The sequence below is a fragment of the Manis pentadactyla genome, chromosome 5 (genome assembly GCF_030020395.1).
Source record: "Manis pentadactyla isolate mManPen7 chromosome 5, mManPen7.hap1, whole genome shotgun sequence".
Taxonomy (NCBI): Eukaryota; Metazoa; Chordata; class Mammalia; order Pholidota; family Manidae; genus Manis; species Manis pentadactyla.
The window spans coordinates 32,809,213-32,825,148 of record NC_080023.1 but is presented as its reverse complement, the minus strand read 5'-3'; the positions used below and the strand labels follow the sequence as shown (position 1 = coordinate 32,825,148).

At 40.0% G+C, this 15,936-nt stretch overlaps 2 protein-coding genes across 5 annotated transcripts in view; one reads left to right on the top strand and one right to left on the bottom strand.

The window, feature by feature from the left end:
• Nucleotides 1–523: 523 nt before the first annotated feature.
• Nucleotides 524–4,312, top strand: RPL9 (ribosomal protein L9). 2 transcript variants are annotated; one of them, XM_036908500.2, is made up of 7 exons: nt 524–570; nt 660–775; nt 1,368–1,463; nt 2,415–2,547; nt 3,500–3,580; nt 3,843–3,961; nt 4,221–4,312. In XM_036908500.2, exons 1-6 carry the CDS (start codon nt 525–527, stop codon nt 3,947–3,949), a joined length of 579 nt encoding a protein of 192 aa, XP_036764395.1. In that variant the 5' UTR covers nt 524; the 3' UTR covers nt 3,950–3,961; nt 4,221–4,312. The 2 variants fall into 2 exon arrangements, with proteins under 2 accessions (XP_036764395.1, XP_057358143.1); XM_057502160.1 differs by lacking the exon at nt 1,368–1,463.
• A 1,975-nt stretch (nt 4,313–6,287) lies between these two features.
• The window catches only part of KLB (klotho beta), a 51,515-nt gene continuing 41,866 nt past the window's right edge, over nt 6,288–15,936 (bottom strand). Inside the window, exons 4-6 of one of the 3 annotated variants that reach the window (XM_057502158.1) lie at nt 11,997–13,140; nt 8,864–9,183; nt 6,288–8,824 (exon numbers count right to left, since the gene is read on the bottom strand). In XM_057502158.1, the coding sequence (XP_057358141.1) occupies nt 8,756–8,824; nt 8,864–9,183; nt 11,997–13,140 (1,533 nt within the window). In that variant the 3' untranslated portion in view covers nt 6,288–8,755. Of the gene's footprint in view, nt 9,184–11,996; nt 13,141–15,936 lie in introns of all 3 variants that reach the window. The other 2 variants (XM_057502159.1, XM_036908496.2) reach the window with 2 other exon arrangements.

The window sequence follows — 15,936 nt, the reverse complement described above, 5'->3', positions numbered from 1 at the left end:
TACGCAGGCCCCTTACGCACTTCAGGGACGTGATGACGAAGGACGTTCTTTCTTTGCCGCATCAACTGGAAGGTGAGGGTGTCAGTGTATTTGGTGGGTACTGGAAATCTGAAGCCATCGGCTCTGGGGAAGCTCGCGCGCGGGTCTGGCGTCCGGACCCCTTATCCTGGGTGTTTCCCCGCACGACGAGCGCCGTATGGGCTTGGTGGCATTGGAGTTGGAGCCCTGTTTTGGGCTTTTAGGCCTACCCCGCCCCTCAGCCTTGCCGGGATGGCGCCGCCTTGATAGCTCCAAGGGTTGCGCCGGCGGTCGTTAGCTCGCTGGGCTCAGGACACGCGCTTGGGGAGCTAGCTATTTCCAGGCTGGGATGCGGCAGGGTCCGCTCTCCGTGTCGCTCCTCTTGTAACCCCAGGGTTTGTGCCTGTCGGTCGCCGGTGGGAGGGGAGCTCCGTGCAGAGTTAGTTTGTTCGCAAACGGGCTCTTCGCCGCCTTTCTCACTTAGCCGCAAGTGTTTGTGTTTCAGAATGAAGACCATTCTCAGCAACCAGACTGTCGACATTCCAGAAAATGGTACGAGACTTGGTGTTTGCATTTTACTTAAGTCTTTGTTACATGCTCTGTATCTTGTTTTCGAGCCTCACGGATATGTTCTCTCCTAGTCGACATCACTCTGAAGGGACGCACAGTTATTGTGAAGGGCCCCAGAGGAACCCTGCGAAGGGACTTCAATCACATCAATGTAGAGCTCAGTCTCCTTGGAAAGAAAAAGAAGAGGGTGAGATATATATTTGACACCTCAGTTACTTGTTCGGAAGATAGTGATTTGATAGCGTCCAATTTGGTTGCTCTGAAATCACGGAATTGAAGTTGAGCGTTTCAGCTTGAAGTTTGGTGTTCAAAATTGTAGCTAGTTTGTGTGTGAACCGTTTCAGTGAAGTTGTAAAACCAAATTCCGAGTGCAGTGGATTATGAAGAAAGCCCAGTACTAGTCCTCATCGTTAATGGCATGTATTAGTCTATTACAGGTTAAGTTTATTTTCCTTGTGATTGTTTTGTAAGAAGTTTAAGGACTGGGCTATAGGCCTCTTAAATCTAGTATTTTAGTTTTCCAGAAGTGAAATTCGACACAACTTGTACAGAAATTGGTGTTTCTGGGTCATCATTCCTTTGTGAAAATGTGTACCCTTGATGCATAGTAATAAAAATACTTGTTAATTTTGGAGGGTTTGTGTATAGTTGCATTTTTCCAGTTGAAAATCATGTGCTTTAATTAGGGTAATGCTAAAATAATATGACTAAATAGACTGTTTTCCACCAAGCCTACTTAATACTGTAAAGAGTCTTCTAAAGTTTTTGCTCTGTTACAGCTCCGGGTTGACAAATGGTGGGGAAATAGAAAGGAACTGGCTACCGTTCGCACTATCTGTAGTCATGTACAGAACATGATCAAGGGTGTTACACTGGTAAGCAGATTGGTCAGGTTACTTTGTTTTGGAAGGGGAGGTTTCTCAGTTGTACTTGATGTAGGCAGCAAATACCTCTTGCAGAGAATAGATTACTCATGTAATTCATGAAATACTTGGGCTCTAGAACTTGGGTAAAGGTGATTAGCAAATGTGTTTAATGAGCATCCCTGGGTCTTTAGGATTAAGTAGAGTGATGGTGTTTTTTTCACACAAAAAAGATTCACACTTTCAGCACGTTTTTTATAGGAAATGTAGCAAATAGGGTAGCTTTGATTTTTTTGGTATGCTGCTTACCACCAGGGCTCTTTGTTAGGGATAGAAAAAGGTGGATATAATTGCCGAACTCCCTTCCCATTTCTCTAAAGGCATATTTGTTGTCACTTTCTCTTTCCAAATCCCCTTCTCAAAGTCTTAAAGTTCATGCTGCTGCTTTTGCTGAAAAATTTTTCTTTGCATTAAAACTCAGCCCTTCTAGAGTGTACCTGATAATGGCAGCTGTACTTAATGCCATTATAAACCTATTCAGTCATGTTTCCCCAGTTTACCTTTGCTCCCAGGCTAAGTTCCTTGAGGGCAGGTGGCCTGTCTTAGTGGCCTCAATTCTTGACATTTGGCATACTTTAGTACTCATGTTAATCTAATGCCCAAGGTGAAGGGGGTTGGGGTACCCATTAGAAGAAGCTACTATTATGTACTGTGGGCATAGGAAGTAGTAAAATAAATGCTTCCTTACGGAGCTTTACCGTCCAGTGAGGAAACACAGAAACATGATTGTGTATAGTATTTTTATGAGGCTTGATACAGGTGACAGTTGTTAGAAAACCTTGACAATGAATGCTATGTGAGGACTAGTTCATTTCTGAATTACAATGCAAGCATTCTACAAAATTTCAAAACTGGATTTTTAAGAAATTTCTCAGCATTGCTAATAGTTCATTGACTTAACAGGGCTTCCGTTACAAGATGAGGTCTGTCTATGCTCACTTCCCCATCAACGTCGTTATCCAGGAGAGTGGTTCTCTTGTTGAAATCCGAAATTTCTTGGGTGAAAAGTACATCCGCAGGGTTCGAATGAGGCCAGGTATGTGCATACCTTTAGATGAGGTTCAGAAATATTTCCTTTATACTTGGGAGGGCTGGTGTTTTAAGTTGGCTATAAATAAAACAATATATTTCAGAATTACCCATTTTGATTATGCTTAGAATAACTCATGGTGCTAGTTAAGGTGTTATATCACCTAGGCCAACTGCAATCCCTGAAGGCTTACATATTGCAGTAGTTTGTAGGGTATGTGTTTAATTAGCTTTGCAAACTGAAATCCCATAAAAAAAAAGACCATTTGAATAGTGGTTAATAGCATAGACTCTGCCTAGGTTCAAATCTCAGCTCTTGCTATTGACCTTGGGGCATATTACCTCTGTGGTTTATTTTACTTATCTGTAAAATTGGGAACATCTAATGATTAGTGAGATAAAACTGAAATACAGTTTAAGTAGCTCATGCTTGATACATAGTAAGCAGTGAAACATTAGAATGATTTAACGTTTAGTCCTCTTCTTGATGCTCTTTGATTTTATTAGGGCAGGGAGGAGTGGCAAGAAGGGATTTTTAGTGCTAATTTAATGGCTCCACAAAAATATATATGGTAATAGCTATAGTTATCAACACTTAATGAGAACTCTTACATTAAAAAGTAAATTTTTGAGGGTTACCAAACATTATACATTAGAAATAAGACTTGATAACAAACCTTTGTACAGCTAAATTGCCCTAGCTGAATACCATTTTTCCTATTCATTAATTAAAACGCTGAAAATCTATGATGATTCTGAGATGGATTCATTCAAACAACAGTATAAAAATTTTGGCCCGGTAAGTCGAATCCGGTAAAAACCAAAATCTCAAAAGAGAAGTTCATTGTACGTGAAATTTTAAATGGAATATATTGCTACTTAATTTAAATATTTTGCGAATTATTTCTCATAAAGGTCTGGTTTTATGTTGACATTATGCAAATGATCTCTCCGTTTAGGTGTTGCTTGTTCAGTATCTCAAGCCCAGAAAGATGAGTTGATTCTTGAGGGAAATGATATTGAACTTGTATCAAATTCAGGTTTGTATGTTTTACTCTGCCTAATTATGTCTACAAAGTTTGCATCGTGTACTTGAATACATGGTATTTTGTCCATTTTGTGAACTTCTTTAATCGTAGGAATTAAATAGGAATTTAATTTTCATTTGGTGAACTTCTTTAATTGTGGAAATTAAAAATATATCCTAAAGATAATGCAAGTTTTAAATATAGCGTACAATAGAATACTTACTAAGATAGGTTTGGTTCATAAGGTAATTACTTTTTTTTCCTACTCTTATAGCTGCTTTGATTCAGCAAGCCACAACAGTTAAAAATAAGGATATCAGAAAATTTTTGGATGGTATCTATGTTTCTGAAAAAGGAACAGTTCAGCAGGCTGATGAATAAATAATATCTAAGGTAGGTTCTTGTGTCTATTAAGTTTTATTGCTGCTTTAGTTGGGGGTCTTAATTTACTAAGAGCCTCAAACTGGAGTTGTAATGGCAGAAAATGAAAAGTTGCATACTGGAACAGTAAATTTGGTAGAATAAGAGATGGACTTGAAACACTTAGTATGAACTAGTAAGTGATAACCTTATGTTATAGATGATTTAGAGTGGAACTTCTCTGTGCAGGGGTACTGATGGAGATTTACAGACATTTTCATTTCTTTTACAGTTGTGCAGCTACAGAAACAGCAAGATGCCGGATGATTCCTTAGACTTATTTGTGGTATTTTAAAAAATAATAAAAGCCTTATTGATTTGGGACTTTTTCTTAAACTTTCCAACTATTTGGCGAGCAAACAATAGTAAATTTTAGTGTGCTAAGAACAATAACAAGGAACAGGAGTTTTTTCTAGTAAGACTAAAAGGGAGAAGTGGCTTGAATCTGGTATTTGAAGGAATTTGAAGAGTATTTCAGGTAAGAGGAATATGGTACTGGTGATAGGCAGTACTGTGTGGCTGTTCATTATTCGGTGTAGAACTTTGGGGAAGGTCCTGAAAGTATCTAATTCTACAGAGGTATGGATTTGAATACTGTGAGGCAGGTGTACCTCAGTCACTTAGTTTGTTTACCAGTAACTTTCTATGAAAAAGCAGCTGAGAAGTGGAACAAATGATAGAACCTTAGTAAGAATTGGAAGATGCAGTTAATTTGCGTTCATGATAAACTTGGCTGCTACTGTCCTAGGTCCTCAATCTTGTCCTTTATCTCAGCCATTTACTCCATATTTAGTTTTTGGTATTTTAAAAAAATGATTGTCTTTTCTATAACCTCTTAATTCCACGTATCAAACTTCAAATAATGCTACCATACTAGAATCTTCAACTCGACAACTGGGTTGTCCTGAAACCTCTTCCTTCGGTCTTACCATCTCATTTGGTGGAACTTCAAAAAAAAAAACCAAGGGAGAAAAACCATTTGGAATGAATGGATCATGAGATCTCGATTTAAATGAATGAACTGGGTTTTTTAATCTGGTTTGATGATGATAATGATTAAGTATTTTAAAGAAATCTGGATGAAATGAGAAATCCAGGGTTTGCTTTGAAATATTGGAATTGGGGTAGGCATCAGAGAAGGTTCTGGGTGAAACTAATCAACCTATAATTGATGTTTGTTAAAGCTGAAAGATGAGTATTCATTATACTGTTACTACTTACAGAGTTTTGAAATTACTCATAATGAAGAAAATGAAACTGTTTTGCCTGGATAGTGTAATAGACTTAACTGGTCACCTTTGTTCCTCCCCCAGCTGTTCTCAGCAGCAACCAGAATGTGTGTTTCATCTCCTCTTTCTGACTACATTGGCTGAACTGACCGCCTTGTTCCTCAAGAGTACCACCTTAAAGCCTTCAAGTTGTCCTTCCCTTTCGTAGGAGCTGCCTTTTCCCTTTGGAGTGGCAACTTACTTTCAGGTCTATAGTCTATATTTTCAGTGGAAGCCTACTTGTACCCTGTGTTGTCCTCAGTCACCTCCATCTTGGCATCCTTTACCCTGCTCCACTGTTTTTGTTCATAGTATTTATAATATTAATACTTTACTTTGTGTGTGATGGTAGTATGCTTTTTTCCTTCTATAATGTAACCTTAATGAGGGTAGGATCTCTTTTCTACACCAGAATATTCCAGGTACTGAAACAATTCCTGGCACATAGCTATTTGCTAAGTGAGTGGTACCCAGATTGCCAGGGAGATTTCATGTTATAAAGACTCAGGAAGTATTAGCTATGAGACTGGAAAGGAGGTGTTTTGGAAGATATTGTCAGGATTTCAAAACTGATTTTGAGAATTGAGGAAGAAGTTTCCAAGTGGCAATATTACACAGGAATACAGTTGTTAATACTGAGCATCATTGTATAGGCAGTAGTAGGGGCTGTAGGACTAAATATAATTTCTCCAAGTGAAGTGGATTGGTATGTTGGGTGAGACCTTCACAGGACAACCGTTGGAGGCTGGTTTATCTAAGGAGTGATTGCCATTTAGTAAGTTGGTTGTGGTAAAAGTTAAGGCTAGTCAGCCCAAGGAGGACTTTCATGTCTTCTGTGTGTATGGATAAGCATTTGTGTGTTACTTTCCCAACTTGAGGTGTAGATGTCCACAATGAGAAGAAAGTTATCCAGGAGGCACAGCTTGGGAAGATGGGGGGAGGCATTGTTGGGACAGAATCCAGGGGCAACACCAGATCCATTCACATTCCACAGTTCTTAAAATTGACTAGGTTATTGATTAAATATAATAAACAAACCAGTTTATTTGGAATAAGTTACATTGAGAATTAAACATTTAGTCACAATGTACAGACATCATTTTTAAGAGGCTCTTAACATAGTTGGGGTATTTTCCATATACATCAAAGACTTGTTAGTGAAAGGGTTATATTGAATATAAAAAATTCTAACAATATTTTAAGGTGATTTTTCCAACAAGTCTCAAAAAGCTTAAATTCTAAAGATCTTTTCAAAAGCTATCAACAGTTTCTAATGGACCCTTTATGACTTGTAAATGAGTTTAAATAAACCTTAATGATATAATCATGAACCATTTTAAATACCTAAAGATTGTATCAAGATGGCTTAAAAACTAGTAAAATAATTCCTAGGTGGCAGAAAGGGGGTACTGTAAACACTGGATTTAGGGACTCCACTATTTGGAGGAGTTTATGGCCAGGCAACAAGCTAAAAAAAGGACTTAGGTTTTAAGCTTAAGCTATAAACGTGAAGACAAAAAAGTAGTGAAAACGAATGGACTTGTAAGCCATGAATACTAGATACTTTAGTCAAAAAGCACATAGTATTTAGAGACCAGAAAAAAAACCTAAATCTAATTCCAAATCTTTGTTAATCCTGTTGCTGAATATGCATTTCTTTTTCAAAACCTTGGATGTTAGAAGTTAAAAAGTTGATGGTGAGTTGCTCAGCTGGTAATTGCTTTGAGAATACTCACTCACTGGAGCTCTGGGCTTAAGAGTGAGTCCATGTGGCACAAAGGGAAAAAACCCAGCCAAGTGATTCTTGTAAATGATGGTCTTTTTGCCTCGTTAATAAACTTAAAACAGTCAACCAGTTGTAATTGTGTATAGCCTCAGGCCCACTTGGTTCTCAAAGAGAAAATATCAAAAATTCCTTGAAGATATATTTTAAAACATAAGCTAAAAGCTGCCAAGGTTGGGAGAATGAGTGCAATGGGGGCAAGATTAGACTGAGAAAAACAAGCTAAATTTTACTATTTAAACTGGGTCAGCCCAATAGCAAATTGATTGCTCATCGCTTTTGCATTTACTTGAATCAACTGTTAACTGCACAGTATCTTTGAGACTTGCTATTCTTTCATAATCAGTTACAATATCAGTTATATATACAAATTTGGGTTCTGATGTAGGTGGACCTGGAAAACAATTGCCTTAATTTAGGGTAGTTTTCTACCAAGGCTTTTTGAGCAAAAGAGCTTTCTTTTGACTCTTAAGAAAGTGTAAATGCCTGGAGAGGGTAGACAGTGACTAGTTACTTGTGTAATGGGTGGTTATTTAATTCTTGACTAACCTAAAGAGAGAATGGGTATAATGTGTAAAATGTATACTTTAAAGTTTTTTCCTCCAAGGTTTAGAATACACTATAAACAAATCTTAAGCACAGAGCTCAAAGTCTGCAAGTCAGACTCTCCTAATTCAGGTTTAAGAATTTACTTAATATCAACTTCTAAAGGTGCAATATAGAAAGTTTTAACTCATTCAGACCGTCAACATGTTGAATTGCAACTGAAGAGTTAAGAGTTGCTTGGTTAAGATACGGCTGTATTGTATACCTCTGGGAGGTCTCTTTATGCATATGGCATCAACTGTGAAGCTCCTTGGGGAGAGAGCAGGTCTTAGGGAATATGGTCCTTTGGTGACTTGGTAATAAAAGTTACATCTTAGAGTGTTACTGTTCTTAGGTTGCTAGATCTCATCACCTCCTGAAAAATGAGTGAGCAAGACTATCTGTCTAAAGAAGTTGCTCTACTGAGGCTAAATGACATCTCTCCACATGCAGCTGGGTCTTGTTCTCAGGTTTAGTTCCGTGATCTTCCCATGGATGAGTTGTGGAAGTTACATGTTAGAGTTATACCTGATTTAAAAATCAGATCTGACAAAGGGAGAGACCTCACAAAACCAGATGTTGATGAATGCTTGATAGTTTTTATTTCTATTGAGAAAAACTTAAGGGATTGATGAACTGCACTACTTAATCTATTGTATTCTTTACATTTGGAAACCACCCTGACTTAAGGAGAAAAGCACCTTATAGAAATGACAGAATATATCACTGACTATCCACTGTTAAAGAGTTTTAAATGTCTGCTGTGGAGTCTTAACAAAAACAAAGCTGCACTTTATCAAAACTTACAAGTAGCTGTTGGTATTTATGGGAGAAAGCTAGACAATAACGGGAAACAGTTCACCATACTTTGTGAAGTAATGTATCAGTCCTTGTAGCTTACTGTATCTAGGCAAAGCCTTTATCTTCAGATCTAAGAAGTGAATTCAGATGTCAACATCTAAGGAAAAACTCATTTGAACCACACAGCACTGACTGATTACCGTCACCGTGAATCACCACTGATACTCAAATTGCCTTCTTCCTGCAATGTCATTATGTCTTCTGGAAGTTACCAGTATACAGAACTGGAGTGAATTTTTAGAATTTCATGCAGACAGAATTGGGATCAGTTTAGCTAAGAACTCTTTTATGGCCTTTCTTTAATGGTATGTGTTGTAAGTTCTTTGTTTTATGGCCTTTCTTTAATGGTATGTGTTGTAAGTTCTTTGCTCTCCAAACTTTTCTTCTCTTCTTATGGAAAATGGTAATTGATAAAAGTAGAACCAGGGTGGAGAAGAAGCAACAAGCAAAGAATATCAGCGGTTTCTTCTGCATGAGAAATAAGCAGACAGTGCATTCTGTGTTTCTTTGAGTCTGACTGCATCTAGGACTGCTGTTCTCAGAAGGGAAGCCACTGTTGGTGATCAGTTTGTTGTAAAACTGAATTGAGGATTTTGCTTTGAAATCAGATGTGAAGAATCCAAATCTGGGTTTAGATTTTTCTTCAGTCAGTTTGAATGCGTAATAGCCTTTGATTTTGACTTTATCAATCAGGTATGCTGAAAAATACCAGAAAAGAACAATATTAACGGACAGTATCTTTGAATAAGAATTTAGTTCTTACTTAAACAAACTAAACTCATATCCATAGAAAAAGGTGGTGACTCTCATTAAAGGGCGTTTTTTTTACATTCCTTTAATGATACAGAGAAGTGAAAGTATGTGCCATAATTTAAGTTCAAAAAGAAACTTGAAGTAAATCCTTAATGCATAAATAATACAAAAACACCTGGGGGTAAAGTAAATTTAAGAATTGGAGCTATGAATGTAAAAGGGCTTACTGTCACTTTTGTTAATAGGGTCACAAGCAGAAAAATCTTGCCTGTTTGGCCTGATTTCTAAGCCTAAATCTTGCCCTTGGTGCTGCCCAATAGCCACACTTGGTTTCCCCTAGTTACTCACCTGTTTCACACCTGTCCCTCAGACTTAACAGCACCTCCTGTCACGTTTGAAGTGATGGCCTTCCTACTTGACTGAAAAAACAAAGTACTCAAGAGAACCCCAAATCTCCCACAGTGATAATGCCACCACCTGGTGCATTGCACTCATGGTCTACTTTCTGCCCTGTTAAGGATAACTTGTCTGTGAGAGGCTGACTCCTCCACTTGGACTCTTATTCTTGTCTACTCAAGGACATTGCTCCATCTCTTCTCTTCTGGTACACTAGTTTTCCATCACTGGATCATTTCCATATAAACATGCTGTAGCTTCTTGATAAGTGAAAACAACACCCTCATTCTCTATTTTACAGCACTGGTTCCTGTGTCAGTCTTTACTGGTTTCTCACTGACATGAAGTATTTGGTGCCCCAGGGCTCAGCCCTCTGCGGTTGCTCCCTTACTGATCTCATCTAGCCTTACCAGCTTTAAGTATCATCCAATTGCTCTTGACTCCCAAATTTGTATCTCAGTCCCAGACTTCCCTTCTTGAGCCTCGGACTCCTATCCAACAGCCAGCTTGATTTGTCCCGTTGGGTATCAGACATCTCAGACCTGACCTGTGCGGCACCAAACCCATCTCCAGAAAATTCCTACAGGTCTCTCCTCCACCTGGTAAATGGCCACTTGTCCTTTCAGTTGCTCAAGCCAAAACCTTAGGAATACTCTTCACTCTTTCATACTTCACATCCAATCCTGTTGACTTAACCATTAAAATACATCCAGCACCTAAGCTCTTACTACCATCTGTGCTCTTAACCTGATTCAATCCACCATTATCGCTTACCAAGACTTGGAACTCATCCAGTTTCTACTCTTGCTCTTTACGATATCACAAAAGGGCAGCTAAAACAACTCTTAAAAGTGTTAGACCATGTCACCTATCTGGTACAAATTTTCCATAGCCTTCCTATCTCAGAGTAAGAGCCAGTTCTTAAAATGGGTTACTAACCTCTGTCTGGTCTGGCTCTGAACTCTGACCTCATCTGCAATTACTTTCTTGCTCATTCTCTTCCAACTATGCTAACCTCTCTCATTTTCACACAGGCCAGGAATGCTTCCACACTAGGGTTTTTGCACTCCTGTTCTCACCTAGAACCTTCCCCTCAAACTGCACAGCTTACTCCTCCAGATCTTTGAAGACTTTCCTAACCACTTTATAATTGGAACCACTCTCCTACACCCCACTCCTGGGTACCCTTTTTCCTGCTGTTTTTCTGCCAAAGAACTTTTCACCTCTGACGACATATATACTCGTCACACAAAAGCACAACCTCCATGAGGACAGTAAAATATATTTTGTTCAGTGGTGATACAGTGCCCCCAACAGTTTTTGCCCATATTAGGTGCTCAATAAATACCTGTCAAATGAGTACATTTCTGGCATCTTTTTGCTGCTTGGACAAATCTGTTGTGAACATTTAAAAAATAAGATTTTAAAAAATTGTATGCCAATGGTGGGGAGAGTGTGAAATAAATAACTGCTGTTTAGTTCCATCAGAATAGATAAATCTTAATTAAAAAGAAACTACAGCTTGTGTGTGTGTGTGTGTGTGTGTGTGAGAGAGGGGGAAAAAAACCACTGCTCTTGCATAACATTTGACTAATTCCATACTGAGCAATCCATCCTAAGGAGATGATCAGGAATGACGACAAAAGATTTACATACAACTTTTTTTAGTAGTAAAAAATTAGAAATCATCCAAATTGTAAGGTTGGAGGCACCGGAAGGAGGGGTGAGCATGTTGGACACTGATGACGTGCCAAAGTCCCCGGCTGCTGTCCCCTCCCAACCTGAAAAATGTGCCTTAGGCTAGCCAATCCTCCCGCCACTGTAAATCTAAGCTCTGCCTCCCCCTACCTTCTTTAAAAACTCGCTGCCTGCCCTGCGGAGCCCAACTTCTCCAGCCTGTCCCGGTGCAGACTGGTGAACCTCGCCCGGGATTGCGCTCAAATAAACTGCCTGGCTCTTTATTGCCTCTCGTCACCTGCTTATTTCGGTTAGAATTTATCTTACACAAATATCAAACAATTGGCTAGTTACATGAAAATATGTCCGTATGATGAGGTATTAAGCAATCAAACTGTTAAGGTACTTTCAGTGACATGGAACATAATGTATTAAGAAAATACACAGGACGATTGCAGCATGAGCATGACTATTTTAAACTGTCTAGCAAGCATGCTGGAAGTAAATCCAAAATGGCGACGGTGCTTGTTGGGGAGTGAGATTTAAGGTGTTTTTTTTCCTTTCCTTTTTAAATACTTGCCAAATTTTCCCTAGTTACTGAGTGACTAATGTGCATTCTCCATTTGTTCACATTAGCTGGGGATGTCATACTTCACTGTATCTGAAATGGACCTCAGAACCTCACCTTTCAAAGCCTCTTGAATGTATTTCCCTAAGTAGTATGTTCGGAGTTCATCATTTTCCAGAGATGGGTCGTCGATGCCGTTGGCCGTGATATACACATCCAGGTCTCCATAGTTCTTCTGGATCCACTGCAGCATCTTCCGCTCTCCCCAGGGCAGGACGGCCAGGCGGGTGGGGGAGCTCAGGCAGGTGATGTCCTGCAGAAACTGGATGTCCCTGTCCGCCTCGTAGCGACTGCCGTTCTGGCGCGCGTGCATCACGAACCTGGTGGTGAAGTGGTTCAGGGCGTAGAAGTCGGCAGCGCCCTTGACCAGCCTCCTCTCCTCCTCTGTGAGCTGAGGCAGCATGGAGCGTGAGAGCCCTTGCCTGTTCTTGAAGGCAATGTACTCCCTCATGGCCAGCGGGTAGTCCCCGGTCCTGAAGAGGGGTTCTGCGAACCAGGCGATCTCGAACTGGAGGAAGCGCTCGGCTGCCTCCCAGTGCGAGTCGGCGTAGGGGTTGGCGGGCTCCGCCCAATCCGAGTGAAGTGACAGCGACACGGCCCCATGCTGCGCGGGCCGGTACTGCAGGTCGTAGAGGCGCCAGGCTAGGGCGTGGGCGATCAGCAGGTTGTGGGCAGCCCTGTAGGTGTCGGTACTAGTGCGGTTGTAAATGTCACTTAGCCGGTTGGGCTCGTTGATGGTGATCCAGAGCTTCACCAGGTCCCCCAGCTGCTGGAAGCACAGCCCAGCGTAGTCCCGGAAGGCCTTGGACGTGGATGGGTTCAGCCATCCCCCACTGTGCATCAGGGGCGTCGGGAGGCCTAGGTGGGCATGGGTCGGATAGTACAATGTGACCATTGGGGAAATGTTGAGCTTCAGCCCCTCGCTGACCACACACCTGTAGTACCTCAGAGCCTGGCGGTTAACCGTGGTCAGATTGCCAGTGGGAAGGATTGAGGGCCAGTCCAGAGCAAACCTGTAGTGGGTGACTTTCATTCTTGCCAACATCTCGAGTTGTCTTTTGATGCTACTAAAATCTGTGCATTGAGCTGGCCGTGTTTTCAGCCTCACTCCTTCCACTCGGTGCAACAGTCTGTTGCCTGTCTCATTCCACACGTAGAGGTGAGGATCACTGAACTGTGGGGAGGAAGCCACCGACCTGGGCTGTGTAAAATAAGCACATTCAGGTGAAGCACACCCCGGAAGACAAGCTCTCAGCACATACCCTGTGAGAGAAAGAATCTTATTTTGATTTTATTTTGCCTGTCACTGACAATAGAGAAAATAAATGTGTGTGTCCTTCTTATGGACCTGTGTGTTCCTCCTGTTCTTTTGGTGATGTAAGAGAAAAGGCCTGATGGATTATCCTCCCTTCCAACCCTTGAAATCTCCCAGGGAGACTAGAAAACAGAAAGAACCACCCTCAGGGCCTGGCCTGGGAAACAAGTTGTTTCCTGGAAAACACTGATATATTGTTTTCGTTTCTTTGTCCTTAAAACCCAAGTTATACAGTGGGGTCTCACATGATTCTGTTTAAGTGCATCAAGATATTGCTTGGTACCCTCAGTTAAAAGGAATCACAAAAGATGGACCTTCCAAACCCTGTCATAAATTGAGGGCAAAGTTAAAATTCCAATTGTAGAGGATTTCACTGAGATCAGCACTTGGGGCTAGAGGAGGCTGGATGACCCCAGCCACAGTTCCTGAAAGATGCCAGTGGGTGGGGTAGGCAACGGCCCCTTGTATTTGCTGAATGCAACTCTCAGAAACACCTCCTGTTGGAAAAATCTAAGTGATACCACATGTGCATCATGTTTTCCCCAACCCACAGCATTTATTCATCCACCAGGAGAATACTGACCACCCTCTTTACTCAAAGTACTTGGATTATAAGTGGAAAGGACAAGAAAATACCCCCTACAAATTCCCAGGTTGACTCTTGAATCTGATGGTGTCTCATTCCCTGCCACTCCAAAAAGGTGACAACCTTGGACTCCTGGTCTCATTCTGCCCCTTTGAAACTCATGCTTGGCAACTCTGTATAGTGATAGAGCAATTTCGCCCAGCTCCCAGGTGTGCTGTGAGGAGTCAATGACCCTAGGAAAGTGCTCTGTCAACTCTAAACCACTTGACAAACATCGGGTACTCATGACTTGAGTTTAATTTTCCCTGGTTGCAATAATTGCCTGCCAGCCTCTTGAGTCTAAGTTAAAACAGAAAAGGGCTTAATAAAAACATTTCCAAATTCAAGATAAATCAGAGAAAGTTTAACTTCTGTATTTGTTTTAAAATACCTTTTCTTCCCATGTCTGAATTTAAATGCACTTGAAAAAATAACCACTGGTAAATATTTCCCCTCTAATTGTTTTCTCATGTGTTATCTTTCATAGCCCACTAATTACAAAATCATATCACTGCCCACTTGCCATCTGCCAACTAGTTATCTAGAACATTAAACTGAGAGAACATTGATCATGTGAGCATGAAGTTAAATCTGTATATAATTATTTGAGTAATTCTCCTAGTCTAGATTACCAGTCTCAGGGGTTTGAAACCTCAAAGCATCACCTTATTCCAAGCGTGCTTACAAAGGGTAATCTTGCCATAAGTTAAGGCAAGATCAAATGAAAATCTGCCTTACTTTAAAAAAACCTCCAGAAAGCATTAGTTTCAGCAAGTTGGTGTGAGTAATCTGCTAAGAGATCTGGTTAAGTAATCATGCACCCCAATCTCAACCATAGCTCCCAGAGCTTGGTTCTAAAATTCTGTTGCCCACTGAAAGGATCCTGGGCTTCTTGCAGAAATGGCTTTTTCCAGGTCTGGGGCAGGAAAAAGGTGACGCTGGTACAGAAAAATAAGGAAGTGTTTAAAAACTGAAAGGGACACTTCAAAAAGATACAAAAATGTTCTAAAGAGTCCCACTGGCCAAATTTGAGATGATTTGATTATCAGAAGGACTAACAAAACAATGACAATAATACACTGAATTTAGAAGAATCTGCCTAATGAATTTAGAAGGAATAATCTAATTAGAAATTCATTTTGTGATTTTCAAAGTAATAATTCAGGTAAGATTTATGAATCAATGTTAAGACTATTGGGTGAAATGTTGGGGAATGGGATATGTATGCAGCCTCAAAGTATCACCATTACAAATGGAAAAGGTACCTTTCTGTTAAGAGATCTGGCAAATGCCACCTTAACCAAGAAATCTGGTAACCACTAACCACTACTTCAACACACTAACATCTGTAATGAAATAAACCTATCATGGGGTTCCTGGTACGATGTATTGGGAAATACACACCTTACTTATGTAGTAGTTTTTTCAGAAGTGGTCAGCTGAATCGAATAAAGAAACAGGGAGATCCAGAGCTTGAGACATTCTACAACCAACTTGTTTGGACTTTTCAAATGTCAATACCATGAGGTTGAGGGAATTATTTTGAATTAAAAGGAAGCTAAAGAGGCATGATGACTAATGTATCATCCTAGTTTGTATTCTTGATCCAAACATTTAAAAAAAAATCTATAAAGGACATTTAGGAAAATTTGAAATTGGAATGTATGGTAGATGATATTGGGTCAATATAAATTTTCTGGATATGATAATGATATAATGAGATAGGAAAATATCCTTATTATAAAACACACAGGCTGAAATGTTTTGGGGTGAAGTGTAATGTCTGCAACTTTTCAGTGGTTCATAAAAGAGCAAATGTGGCAACATGCTAACAATTGCTCAGTCTCGATGAAGGGAATATGGGTGTTTATTGTATGAGTTTGAAAATTTTCAAATGAACATGTTGGAGCAGAAAAATGCTAAGAGCCTGAGAGAAAATAAGGATGTATGTGGGTAGGCATAGTAATATTTTTAAAGTGTTACTTTCATTCTTTCAGTCTTCCTACAGGGACATCTAGGTTTTTTTTGCCTACACAATATCTATTCATACATCCTCT

Excerpts from the sequence above, each read along its gene's own strand:
- RPL9 (XM_036908500.2), top strand. The coding sequence starts at position 525 with ATGAAGACCATTCTCAGCAACCAGACTGTCGACATTCCAGAAAATG. Across the intron at positions 2,548-3,499 it reads CAGGGTTCGAATGAGGCCAG|GTGTTGCTTGTTCAGTATCT; the intron begins GTATGTGCATAC and ends CTCTCCGTTTAG. Across the intron at positions 3,581-3,842 it reads TGAACTTGTATCAAATTCAG|CTGCTTTGATTCAGCAAGCC; the intron begins GTTTGTATGTTT and ends CTACTCTTATAG.